Source organism: Larimichthys crocea, chromosome XXI (genome assembly GCF_000972845.2).
Source record: "Larimichthys crocea isolate SSNF chromosome XXI, L_crocea_2.0, whole genome shotgun sequence".
In the NCBI taxonomy this organism is placed as follows: Eukaryota; Metazoa; Chordata; class Actinopteri; family Sciaenidae; genus Larimichthys; species Larimichthys crocea.
This window is the reverse complement of record NC_040031.1, coordinates 3379087-3393387: the sequence shown is the minus strand read 5'-3', so window position 1 is coordinate 3393387 and position 14301 is coordinate 3379087. Positions and strand designations below refer to the sequence as shown.

Here is a 14301-nt window from a genome sequence, read left to right as displayed (position 1 = left end):
GCAAATGGAAAACTCAGGAATTGGCTCAGTGCACATGTTTGTGGTCTTATCATGTAGGAGCAGGTATTCTAAAATAACACAAAAACGGCTGTCTAAGTGTTGTTTCTAAAATTGAACTTTCCTACAGTGATATGTCTTGTAGCACGTGGAAATAAATTATATAAGGAATGCATGGAGAGGGGGCTATAAAATAATGAGACACAGATACCTGTGTAGATGGTTTATTTATGACAATCAAAGAAAGAGAAATATGTGGGTTGTTTGATGGCTGTCCTCTGCAGCTGCTGTTGAGAAAACACATGTTTATATTATATAAACCTAACTCCAAATGGAAGAAACAACAACATGCAACCACCCACACACACACAAAAGCACACATTTACTACCTACAACAGACGTGGCAGATGTAAATAATAGACCTAGAGAGTTTAGCTCATGAAAAGCTGTTGAAATCGATACATCTTTGTTAAAGTATACAGGATATTAGACAAGTGACATCCTGATAAGCTCATCAAATAGAGGAACAAAGGTCTTTTTTTTAACCTGTGTAAACAAAACATCATCCTGAAAGGCTAAATTGCCACAGCCATTAGATTATAATAAATAGTTTGTGGCATTATGTTGTTGCATGTATATATAACCTATATTTGATTGATACTGTAAACCTTACACTGAGCAAAATCTACAATAATCTAAGTTAACAATTTGACTTGCAAACAATCAAAGTGTCCATACTGACAGTTAGGAAGAATTTCTTACTGTACTGACATGTTTTGCCAAATCTCCTGGAGCTAAATATCTGGTGGATATCAATGCATTGAGTTGCCATTCATCAAACTGTGTGTACAATATAGTATAGTGTATAGAATACAAAGTATGCTCTTCATACTATTTTCATCAATAAAACTGTTACAACTATTGTAGTCTTGCTCATGTTTATAGAAATGGAACCAAGGTTTCTCAAACTGTCACATCAGGAAAGTTCTATTGATCTAGTGTCCAGTTGTTTGAAACAGTGCTAGAAGTGCTCAGTGAAGCAAACAGGACATATTGACCTCCTGAGTATGGTTAAAAAAAAGAAATAAAAACAGCACAAAATCAGACATAAATGTCATGTTTCCAAGAATTATTTCCCTCCTTTAGTAGACAATGCATACATAAATGACCACTTCCTCTTTAGACCAGTTCATCAAGTTAAATATTTAGTATGGTACAAGCAATACCGAAACATCTGCCTTGAACACTAGAAGTGTTATTTACTGTGTCATTTTCAAATGAATCAATGTTTGAACACTTAAAATGCAGGTGTAGGGCTTTTGAGGAGACAGCTGGATGAGAAGTAAATGCAACAGACCATAAAGCCTCTATTTAACTATTGTAGGAAAAATACTCTCCTCTGGGAATGTTACCAGTGACCTGAGACGTGTACCACTTTATTCTGATTCTCATGCAAATGTTATATACAGTTAAATTTGGCATAAAATCTTCTATGCTTTGGCAGAGCTCTCAAAGTATCATTGAAGGTCGTGCTGCGAGAACTCATTCTGCTTTTAAGAAATGGATGAATTAAATATTAGTTAAATCAATCTATGAAAAGCTTTAAGACATAAAGAGGAGGTTGGGTTCACCAGGACATCAATAGTTAGAAGAGTTAAGCTGTAAAAGCCACCATGCTCACCTGGATGAATATGATTAGACTTTCCCAGACAGCTTGTAGCCAAGCAGCTGATTGATGTGTCACTGATGATGGCGCATGAATGGAGTCGTTAATGCAAATGTCTGAGCTAAAGCAAGGCTGCATTTTCGTATCCTATCACCACAGATGCATTATGGCCACCTGCCTAATAATGTGTAGGTCCCCCTTTCACTGCCAAAACAGCCCTGACCTGTCGAGGCACAGGCTGCACTAGACTTCTGAAGGCGTGCTGTGGTATCTAGCACCAAGTTGTGAGGTGGGGCCACCATGGATCTGACATGTTTGTCCAGTATCACATCGCCACCACTGGCTTGCCTTTTTCCCACAGTGCATCGCTCACCAATGAGCCTTGGCTACCCATGACCCTGTTGCAGGTTTACCACGTTTCCCCTTTTTATAGGTAAAGACTATTGCAGACCAGGAACACCTCACAAGAGTTGCAGTTCTGGAGATGTTCTGACACCTACAGGTAGACATCACAATTTGGCCCTTGACAAGTCGATCAAATCCTTATGTTTACCCATTTTTCCTGCTTCTAACACCTGACAACATGTTCACTTGCTGTCTAATATATCCCATCAACTGACAGGTGCAATGATAGACAATCAGTGTTATTCACTTCACTGGTCAGTGGTCATAATGTTATGGCTGACTTGTGAATTTATTAAAGATAAATAATAAATTCAACTGTTTAAAATGTAATAGTGTGCAGAACAATGGCTGGCACAGCCTTTGTGTGTACAGTTTTACACCTACACCCAGGTAGTCACCTCTAATGTATGTCTCAAGATGTGAGAAAAAACAAATACATGATGATTACAAATCATACCAAATTAAAAGAAGTGTTTTTAATAGCAAATCTACAAGATGTTCTTGAGCAGGTTCCCAGCTGGTGCAAAATACTCTGATTGACTGCAGTGATTATTTCAGGCAATCAGTTCTTTGCAGAATCAAGATGTGCCAGTGTCTGGTCCGAATAATGTAATATTAATCTTGACAGTTCATATCTGCTTGCCAAAACATGCTCCCTAAAGTCCCTCAAAGCTGCAATTAAAAGCCTCATGTTACTAATTGATGAACACCCTCTTAGTGAACAGCCTGCATTGAATTAAACATGTGGGGTTTATTTTTCATTCCAGGAGTGTTGTGAATGATGTTAAACCTACAAGCACATGTACTGCAACTTGCATTCGGAATTCTTCCCTGTTAAATAGGTTGGGGGCAGGGATGACACAGGAGTGGAGGAAGGAAGCAAGAGTGATCTTCTTCAGGGGTGGAAGAAGGAAAAAGAAACTGGGAGAGACAGAGGACCGTCACACAGACGAGACAGCCAAATAGTATATCAAACGATTGCCAATTGCACCATGATTACAGATGGGATCTTGGCAATACTATCCCTGTGCCCCGGATGCCCTGTGATTGCAGCCTCTACAGGCAGCCTCTCAGGAACTCGGATGCCAGTTTGTGTGCCAGTGGAGCAAGATGCCAGCAGCAGATGCTGGCAAAAAGGTGAGATATCAGTCTGAATGTCATATGAAAATGAACACTGTAGGTATTACAGAATGAAATCTCTTAGCATCAATAAAGTCACATAATGTAGTTTAACTATTCAGACTGACAGCATATAATTATAACATGAGTTGATGTGATGCCTTGTTGCTCTTTTTAGCTGCATTGTTTTCTTGTTTTGTTTTTTTTTTCCTGACGAGAATGAGGCTATTAAAAGCAGCTATTATTGAGATATCCACATTAACAATGAATAAGAACACTATGTGTATGTGAAAGACGTCAATTATCACTAATTATCAACTTAACTCTCAGCTCAGCTCTATGGAGAATTAGTGTCTTTCAAGCGGATTCTTTTTGTTTTCCTGTTTTGATTCATTCTCACTGCCTGTCTTGCAAATCCCAAAGCCACAATTCCCACTTACCTCATAGAACTTGTTTTTAGCCACATCAAAAGATTCAAAGAAAACTTTTTTTTTTGTTGTTTTGTTTTTAAAGAAAGATTCACTGTTTATTAAAACCTTATCATTTAGCTCATCTACAGCTCAGCTACTATTGCTCATAATTCATTTGTATTTACATGAAAAACATTGTTCAGTGAAAGTGAATAAAGTGTGCGACATTTTGAAGTACCCCATAGAAGTGACTAAATAATTCATAAATTCTGCTGCAGGATATAACTGTAAATCATGTATTAAAAGGCATACAGAAGCATTTGAAGAAAGTGTGTTGTTCTAGTCAAAGTCACTGATGGTTTGCCATGTACCATGAAAGGTGTTCCTCCCCCTCCTCTCCTCTCCTGTCCTCATTTACTCTCCTCTTTCTGCAACTTCATCCGCTACTCCATCCACCCCAGCCCTCCAAGCTACCATCTACCAAAAGCCTCCAGTCACAAGTTGACCCATGAAAGGTTTAAAGTCTACAAAGGACCCACATGGATCCTTTCTTGGTTCACTCCTTAATCACATTGTCATTTATTACAAATGAATACTATGTTCACAGTGCACAAATTGCACATACAATGCTCAGATTTACAAACACAAAAACATTTTATGTAGAAACACCCATCTGCACTCATGCACCAGTACATACACATTCACACACATGTGCATACCCATACCAGTAATGGCCTTTCTTGTAATTATAGTCATTTGTCAAAAGCACACCTTGATTTATGGTCAAATTAAAAATACACCGGAAAAGAAGCTGCAGGTCCTGGTGACTCTGGCTACGGAGGGTGATTAATGCCACACCATTACAGACATGAGAGTGGCGTGATCAGGATATGCACCCTGCCGTGGAGACAGAAGCGAAGGGAGAACATCAATCCATGCATCCACATTTTTTAGATGACAAAGTAGCTGTAGTAGGTGGGTACTTTGGGGTGGCATTAAGGTGTCGGTCAGGTTACATCACTAAAATTAGTAAGTAGGGCAACAGTGTGTGGGACACAGCTGTTCTTAACTCACAAGCTAGACTGTGTGTAGCCTTGCTCCATCTCCATGCAGGGAATTTCCTTTCTAATTGACTTTTTGCTTCAGTTTATGTAAATACCAGAAATACATTTGGCTACGGGCCTGAAACACAGTTGCATTTTACTGAGCAATACCAATAAGCAGATGGGGAAAACATGTTCTTACTACTGGTAAATATATTGCCTGTATTCCTGCTTTCATGCTGATTGCTGTTTTTCCAAAGTAAGGGTCAGGTACTCAGTAACAATGACAGAGCTTGAAAGGATGTGATTGGACGCTGATTAACATAATGTAGCCAGTATAACACATTTCATACATGCACGTGTCTCGATCGACAGATAGCCGTGAAAGTAAGCAACCTCTAAAGAAACCAATGAATCACAGAACTCATCTTTCACATGCTGCATAATGGATTATTTGATTAAAGATAAATACAGTAAGTGTGTATGAGTACATGTTTGTGTGTGTGTGTGGTGTAACCATTTCCCTGAACAGCAATTATTGTGCGCTCTGACCAGAAAGGACAACACGCTCTATCAACTGAACTTAAAAAGCAGAGCCGAGTAGTAGAGAAGCAAAAATAAAACAGATGAGAGAGCTGTTCCATTTGTCCAATTTATCTAAAACTACGAGGCTATATCACAATTCAAGTACTTTTAAATTGCCTCGATGATAAAGTCAGAGGGAACACAAGCGAGAGACAAGAATTGTGCCAGCATCAAGGTCTTCGGAGCTCAATGCAGTTAATATGCCTTGGGCTTTGTGCCAGCCAGGAGAGCTCCACGTCCACACACTGCTGCTGAACATGAAGTGGAAGTCTTACTGCTACATGCAGCAACAGTGCCAGGCCCTGAGAGGACCTTCACCTCCTGGTGCATTATTCATTCTTCCAAGTCAAATCTCGAGGAATGCTTAATTAAGGGATGTGAGTGATGCTATACAGAATGCTAAAGGCTACCATGTTTTTATGAGTGATCATGTTTGGTGGTGGGATTGTAGTAAAGCCTCACAGAGCCATGGTTTTGCTCTGCAGGATACAGATAAGGTGGCTCTCCTCATTTCTTCTCCCCATTTTATTGGCTGTCAGTGTGGTATGCCCTATAGCTTCCCAGTGCACCATAAAATCAAGAAACACATTTTCGTCTGGAGGTTTGCATAAATGAACAGAACATAATGTCTTCTTATGATGGCCTCTTGCAAAGAAAAGGAATTTAGGAAATAATGGTACTTCATATTATCTGTAATGCTGGAACAAAGTCGTAGTGTTACCGATATTATGAAGTGCCATTATTTTGACAGCCTGCCAGGTTGGTGACATTAAACCGCATCAACTTTTCTGCCACCTCTGTGATGGCAGCAGCAAGGCAAGAAACAAACAGCTTGCAAAACTAAGGTGAGCTATAACACCATCTCAAAAATCAATACATCTCAATGCTGTATTTCTCTCCGATGTGGCAGGACCGACCGAAAGAAAAAGCAAATAAAAGTAACTTTTCAGAACTGAGAACCTAATTTACCCTTCAGTAAATGTCATTCAGTACCTGGCCTCACTAATGTGTGTCGACCCTGCAGAGATGTTGTTTGGTATTTGGAACACTAAAATGTCACTTATTTATAAGATGTATGAAGGTGTAAGCCCACATTTGAATTCCTCCTTCAACCTTAAGGCAGGTGTTATTCAGAGGAACAGTTTATTTTTGTGCATCTACAGAATGTTCTTCATTCAGGTGTTCGCAGTTATTTCATGAGTTTTTTTCATTTTATTCTCTGTCCAGTGGAAATAGCATTCATCACCAACGGGTCAAACATCTCTTACACCTGAACAAACTCTTAGGTAGAAAGCAATTTCCAGTCTTTTATATTGTGAAATGTATTTCTGCTTTGCTCAGGACGGTTTTTCAAATTCAGCTATAGGTTGGAGGTAGTCTGAGTTTAGTTGTGTAACATTTCATTCTAGTAGTGCAGATGTACTGAGTTTTAGTTCAAGTGTCCTTCAGATCATCGGTCTGTACATCCACTGTGGAATGTATGTGAAAAGGTGTGTCATGAGAGTGATTTCACAGGACAAACTTTAACAGCTTCAGTGTGTGAGTTAGGTCAGTTTCACTAATTGAAAGATGACATCAGCAGACAAAATCAGTGTCGAACAGAACAGGAGCGGCAGCAAGGAATGAGAGAGAGGAAGAAAACGTGAATGTTTGCAGTCTGTATGTGGATGCGTTTGTTTCCTGGATATGGCCATTAGCTAAGATGGATGTCCTTGAACCCGGGTCTGCACCAACAGGTATCTCTCGCTAACAGACTGCCCCTCCACTGGTAATTACACAGAGAGGTCTACAGCAGGTGGCACAGGGCTGCGCAGAATTTACATAAATCTGCATATGTCACTGGGCCCGGCTGCAGCCTCTGGCATTCTGTATGAATCACGCTTACACTCAGCAGACAATTTGTTTAAATTTAACAAAACGGATGGTGCGAAGGTAAAAAAAAAAGTATTAATGCTGTCCCCGAAATCCATACATACTATAATGGTGAATGTACCGAATAATTTGTCCTAACTAGAGTTGCACGATACCCACGGTATACACGGTACCCCGCGGTGCCAAATCATAACCGTCGCTACTATACTAGAAATTTTACACGACGGTACTACCGTGGATTACTATACTACCGGTGCCAGTTTCCGCTACATAGCGGCCGCCTCTGCTCTCCTCCCGGCTTCTCACTGCATGCTACCCCTTTGTAAACAAACCAACATGGAACCGTAACTGAACTACACAGCTGCTGAATGATTGGCTGTTTGCCTGTTACTGGTGACGTCCAGGGATATGATAGGCTGTTTCCGCACGCTGGGTCCGCCCGTCTGTTAGCTGATTGGCTGTTCGTGTGTTTCTGCCGGCAAGAACGAACTCCGCGAAGACAGCTCCGCTTCGATAGAAACTCGCTTCAAAACAAACAACAAGCTAAAGTTCTGTCTCGCCCAGACACGAGACAACACACTCACCATGGCAGAAGCAGCGAGTCTGCCGTGGCGTCTTCGTCAGTGGCAACACTAATTTTGCTTAAAAAACAAACGTCGTTGTTTCAAACTAACTTGTACAAATACATTGCAGTTTATAAAAATAATAATAATAAAAAAAGGCCGCAGTATCGCGATAATACCCGGAACCGCAATACTTTGTCTGGTATAGTATCGTGGTTACTCATTTTAGTATCGTGACAACTCTAGTCCTAACAAATGGCTTTCCCTTTCACTTTTCTTTGAAATCTCACACTCCACGCTGTGCACAAACACAGATGCACTGACATTTACACATACTGTTTTATTGCTGTTAGGAAGGACGCTTGCATCTGATCGATCTATCCAGGTTTTATAATGCAGTCACCGACGTAACCATAAATAGGAATCACACATCTTTCAAGTTGAACTTTGAAAACATGTGCCCTATTTGCTTCTCTGTAGCTTTCTTTATGTCATAACCAGGCATTCTTTGGGGGAGGGTTGTGTCTTACCCTCATTACCCACATACCCCCCAACAACCGTTATACATCCTCATTTTATGAATGGATTGGTTATTTTTTATTTAGCATTTATTTTCTGTTCAGTGTTACCAATTTGTATAAAAAGCCACTAGAGAAAAAAATAGACTATTAGATGTATTCAAAATATCAGGGAAAAGGTGAGAAATATACATCATATTTTAATTTATTCCCATGCATGGTGCTCAGAGCAGTCCACAGCTCCTCTACCAACAGTGCCGGGGTCTTTCCCTCTCTCCTCTTGCGTGCGTGAAGTCAATAGATGTGGTACGTGTGGCAGGCAAGAGGACATAATTGTTAGTTTCTATGGTTACATTGATAATCGTGCTCTGAAACTTTTTATGTAAACAGTTTGTTAGAGCTTCTCTCTCAATTTTTTGTATTCAGATCTCTGGTTTAGGATGTTTCTGCACTGTAATTTACGGACAATAACTAAATTATGAACAAAATTACGGTCACTATCAAATTATATGCAATATACAAATTAGTATGTATTATAGAATTGAGTCAACAGTGACAATTTAGAGTTATTCCTCATATTGCTAAGAAAAGTACTGTATTATTGTTTTGTTTTCCACTTCCTGAAATTCAATACAAATTAATGTAATTTATGTGCAGAGTTTTCATGTTCTCACGGCATATCTCTGATGATATTTAACTTTATTTTCACCTTGTTTGTTTGTGTACAACATGTAAATATGTATGCGGTAATAAAAAATAAGCGATAAATAAATCTATAGGTTAATAAAAGCACAATATTCAAATTAAAAAGATCAACAGGTCAGAAGTTGTTCTTCTGGTAAAATAACATTTGGCAACAATTAAGGCAGCACTTAGAGATAGGGAGAGCCATACTGAAACCAGTAGCTACACAGGCACATGCTGTGGAGATAAATACATACCTACAACTATTATAGCACCAGAGATGTATAAAGTACTGGAGTAAAGGAGTGGAGTAGAAGTACAAGTGCTATATCAAAAAACTGACTTGAGTAGAAGTTGAAGTGTTCATTAAACACCATACTTAAGTAAAAGTACTAAAGTATTCAAAAAAATTTGTACTTAAGTATTGCAAGTAGAAGTATGTAAAAAAAATGCTACTCAAGTACTGAAAGTAAAAGTACAAGTAAAAGTACAAGTACAAGTAATGTTGTTTATATTATTTCAAATATTTATTATTGTGAATGCGTCTGAATGAATGCGAGAGCGAGGGGGCGGGGCAGCAGGTGAGAGAGCGCACCTGGGTGTCAGGTGTATGACGTATGGCGCACGAGTGAGTTATGTTGTTGTTTTTTTGGCGTGGTTACGGCCGACAGTAACCGAGTCCTGTAACCAAACCGTTCAGCAATAAATGCAGTTTATTCAATATCGCCTCGTCATTCATCACGTGTCCGGCTGGACACTACAATAGTAACGAGTAACGATTAAGCACATGAAAAATGTATCGGAGTAAAAGTATTAAATTCATCAAAAATATGTAGTGCAGTAAAAGTGGAAAAAAATAATACTCCAAAAAAGTACAGATACTGCATTTTAGTACTTAAGTACAGTACTTAAGTAGTTCCACTTCGTTACTATACATCTCTGTATAGCACATAGTGGTTGTATACTTGTTTGGTTGTAATTATCCACTATTGCGCTATTCACTACTGGAAAATGCATAATTCTAATTGGAAGGTGTGTTTAAAGTCAGTAAACTGTAAAGCTGCTATCTCAGAGAAATCACAAACCTTTCCTTAAAATGTGAATTTAAATGATAATGTAGTCCTCAAAACTGTGTTCTAGAAGTGCAAATCTTCATAAATGTATAAATATCATAGAACTGTGGGAAACACACTTGAACAATCTATGGGAGGGCTCTCATTTGGGAGCCCCCCGATGCCTGTATCATGGGTACACCCCTTAGTTTTCTTTGTGTTATTTTACATTATGGCTTTATTGTTTTCGAGCATGCTGTTCAGCTTCAGTGCCTGCTGAGGCACTGGGTTTGCCTAAGTGCTTTGAATCTTTAAGACACACTTAAAATGGTAAAACACCATAAAGCATTTCTGTTGTGCAGTTACATTCAGCTATAAATCAACAACATGCTTTACAGCATGCATGCAAGCTTCCACTATGTGTGTCTCAGATCTTTCTTTGTTTTAAAAATCCACTACAAGCCCACACATATATATTTATGTACTCCTTGTGTTTGTAAGTGCATGAGAGCACTGGCATGCCAATGCTTCTGTCCATAACTTGTGAGCAGTGGGACCTCCCACGGTGAGAGGTGTTTCTGCTGACAGGAGCATATTCAAGGTAATAGAACCACTCTGTTGTCCCAGAGCAGAGCACTAAAGCAGAACTGAGTTCTGTCTTCTACTACACGCACCACTGAACCTCAAGATGACAAAATGCCTCACTGGCTGGACGAATCAAACACAATAAAGCCGAAAAAGAAGAAAAAGAAGATTGAAGGAGAAAATGCTCAGATTTGTCATATTTTGTCGTCTAGGTAGGAAAGTATGTATTTTCAGTTGGGGAAGCTGTCTGTCAGTGGAGTGCCACTTATAAAAAAAGTTTGCGGCGTATAAGAGCACCTCTACAAGCAACGCATGACACTCAAGCCATAAAAGAGGAAAATGTGTTAATCCTGTGTATGTAGATACTTCACCGCATTATGTGCATGTCACTGAAGCAGGTAATGAAATTCTACCAGTGTAACCTCATAATGTGGAGTGCAACACAGTGGGATGATGAAATAAATAAAGAAGTGGCTGAATAATGAGAGGGGAATGAAAACAAGCTCCACAATAAATGACAGACTGCATTAACAAACTATAAATTATTCTCCGTTCAATTTACATATTTCCTTTGTATTTCATCATATTGTACAAATAAAACAAGTCAGTGCAAAAGCGAATGAATTATTGAGCAAATGAATTAGTGAAAACCTTCCACGGCTTCGCAGTAAAACTACTGTTAGCTTACTGCACCTTGACGATCTCTGTGGAGAGACATGCCGGCAGCCATAACTCACAACCCCAGAGGAGCAGACTGCTAGCCAGCAGACGTTATTGCTGATCTCTGTGGAGATGGAGAGGAGCTGTGCAGGTAGGCATTGCCAGAGTCCCAGAGGAGCAGACTGGACCAATAAGTTGTGCGGCAATATGGTGTTGAGAGTTGAGAGTCTGTGGGGAATCTGACAGGCCACTATAGTAACAAAAGGGCTGCCTCCCGAAAGGCTCAGAGATGGAGTCTGTATGAGAACGACCACTCTGCAGTGAACCCAGTGACCTTCCTCCCAACTGCATCTCAAATCTTTTATGTTATGATTATAAACCTGCTGAGATCACATTTTTTGCATAAGAAGGAAAATACAGCTCAGAGGCTGCTGGGGACTGGGTTCTCCAGAAGGTTAAGTCGACTTGAGCATGGGTAACTGCTGTATAGGGACTGACAAGCTCCAACAAAATAGTCACACATGCATATGAGGACACGCATAGTTAACTGAGCAGCCCGAAGCTGCCTTCAGGAGAGAAACAAAAGGGGAAAAAAAAGAATTTTGAAAATATCATCCAATCAAGCAGAATAATTCATTTGCAGACACAAATTATATTGTTGTTATTGTTGCTATTGTTATAGTTCTATCTCGTGTTTGTAGAAAATCACATGAATTCTAACGAAGAACCTGCACAAACACGCACACACACATTCACATTCACATTCACACATCATCTTGACCTAGAGGGAGCCTGGCTTTTGCTCTGCTTATCCTCAGGAGCCAGACAGGCAGACAGGGTTTATATGTATATGACAGTCTGAATGACATCATTTAAGAGAGAGAAAGAGCAGAGATAAAACAGCAAAAGTTAGAGTTTAAATATCAAAGTTTGTTCTATAGGTTTTACTGACCTTGTATAAGTGCCTGGCCTTTCTGGAAAGGTCCACTGTATGCCACCTGGTAGCGTTTGACCTGGAAGCCAGGTATACAGCCCTCGTGGGCTCCATCCTCTTGGCCACCCACACGGGCAACCTGCAACACACAGAACAAAGCACAGGAGGTCAGAATAATGAACATGAACATGTTTCTGTGGAGATAAATGTGACAGGTACAGGCACGAGGACAGAATAACCAAATAAATATTGATTCCTTTTTACCTAATCCTTGGTAATCCTACATAACCAACATAAGGCCGGAGCAGATAAATATTCAGTGACAATGAAAAATGAATACTTCTACGAGCAAAATGTTTCTCAACTACACTGCACTTTTATGACATTGTCAGACTCACAATGGACAAAACTGATGAATCCTGGCGAGATTTCTTACATTTTAAAACCTATAGTCAGCTGCAGTAACTAATGATGACTCATGTGATATCACTTGAACTTATTCATCAGATTCTGCACAGCCCCTTCTGGAGCCACACAAAGCCCACCAGAATAACCCGTTTCTATAGTTTTGATAAAATAAAAATATGAAAAGATAAAATACACAACAAAGTTCGACAGCTTCAGAACTCGGTAGCCAATAATCAACATTTTATGCAATGAATGGATATCCATTCATGCATTTCCATAACCGCAGTACACCCTGTACAAGCCAGTCACCAGTTCATCACAGTGCTGACAGAGACAAATAACCATTTAATGAAAAATATATCAATACTAACTTAGCCTTAGCTCCACAATGTTGGTGGATTAGGCTTCTGCTGATATTAAATAAACTCATACTTAATCCAACATTTGACTGAAAAAGAGTGTGTTCAATAGCTAACATTTTTCTCTTCATTTCACATTATGAAGGTCATATGGTAATATGGTTATGGTTATTTAGAATTCAAATTAAAAGATGAACATCATTACCTTCTATGACTTTTCATTAATTTTATTTGCAAATCACAAAAATGTTGCCAGAAAAAAGCACTTTAATCCCTCTGTTAAAGGATGGGCGTTTCCATGGAAACGGACTAAGTGTGGCGCCTAAAGCCATTCTCAAATAGAGACCAAATAATAAATATATACTCATAAGTAGGACCAGATACACGGGGGAGCAAAAATAACAACTCCTGTCGTATGTAGCTATGTGATGCATTAATTCAAAGAGCCACATGCTGTTTCTTTTAGATTGCTGTTATATTGTTATTGCTGCATATTTTCCATTTTTCATTGTATTATTTTTTAAAGGTGACCCATTTACAAATGCAGTCTGCCATTGCAGTTTAAGGGAAATATAATGTATTAAAGATTGAACTCACATATATCCTGTACAATGTGATGTCACCTGTTCCTGCTTACTTAAAGATTTATAAGGCTTTCATCCATATTTGAAGTTTAACAAAATATCAATGGTGACTACATGCACCATGGAAAATTCATACAATATATTTCTTCAAATGTAAAACTGACATAGTCTGTCACACTTAAAACGTAAAAATATTTTGTAAATTGGCAGGTAAAATTCCAGACTGAAACTTTGGCCAGTGCATAAATACTCTTTTCTGATTTTGTACTGATTCACAGTAATCAGATGGAGAAAAAAACATAATAAGCCCATGATAAGGGTTAGGGTGAAGGTGATAGAATTAAGCAATGGACCTTAGGTAAACACCCATCATCTATCCATCCAAAAAAAGTCTAGAATCGGGTATGAACACAGGTCATCAGAGGCTTTATGTCACAGTAAAAAAATCTCTATTTTTATGCACACACTTCGAAATCTGGAGGTTTTCTCAATGAAAATCTTTCTTTTTTTATTGTGATGATTGCTAGGTAAACACAAAGTAATATACCAGGAATGTGCGTTTGCATGCATTTGATTGGCCAACTTAAATGACGTGATTTGTGGTCATAAAAAAGTTGAACAAGGTTCATATTTTCTTCCTAAAAAAAGACCATGAGTCATGCTGCCTCACTTCTGAGCTTTTGTAAGTTTTATAGCCACTGTCCTTGGTCTGTCGTTGAAAGGCTGGGCCTCTTGTTAACAGTCAGTGCAAGTCAAAGCACTGAAAGAAATGTGAAAGACAAATTGTGGTTTTGTATCCAGTAAGCCTTGTGTCTCATAAGGACACCTATATATTTTTGCATAAAACAAAGAGGATG

At 39.0% G+C, this 14301-nt stretch overlaps 1 protein-coding gene across 1 annotated transcript in view; it reads right to left on the bottom strand.

Annotated features, from left to right (window-relative positions):
• cdh13 (cadherin 13, H-cadherin (heart)) overlaps nt 1-14301 on the bottom strand; it is a 294086-nt gene that overhangs the window by 200019 nt on the left and 79766 nt on the right. The window contains exon 2 of the mRNA XM_027272988.1: nt 12112-12232. Within this exon, the coding sequence (XP_027128789.1) occupies nt 12112-12232 (121 nt within the window). The remainder of the gene's footprint in view (nt 1-12111; nt 12233-14301) is intronic.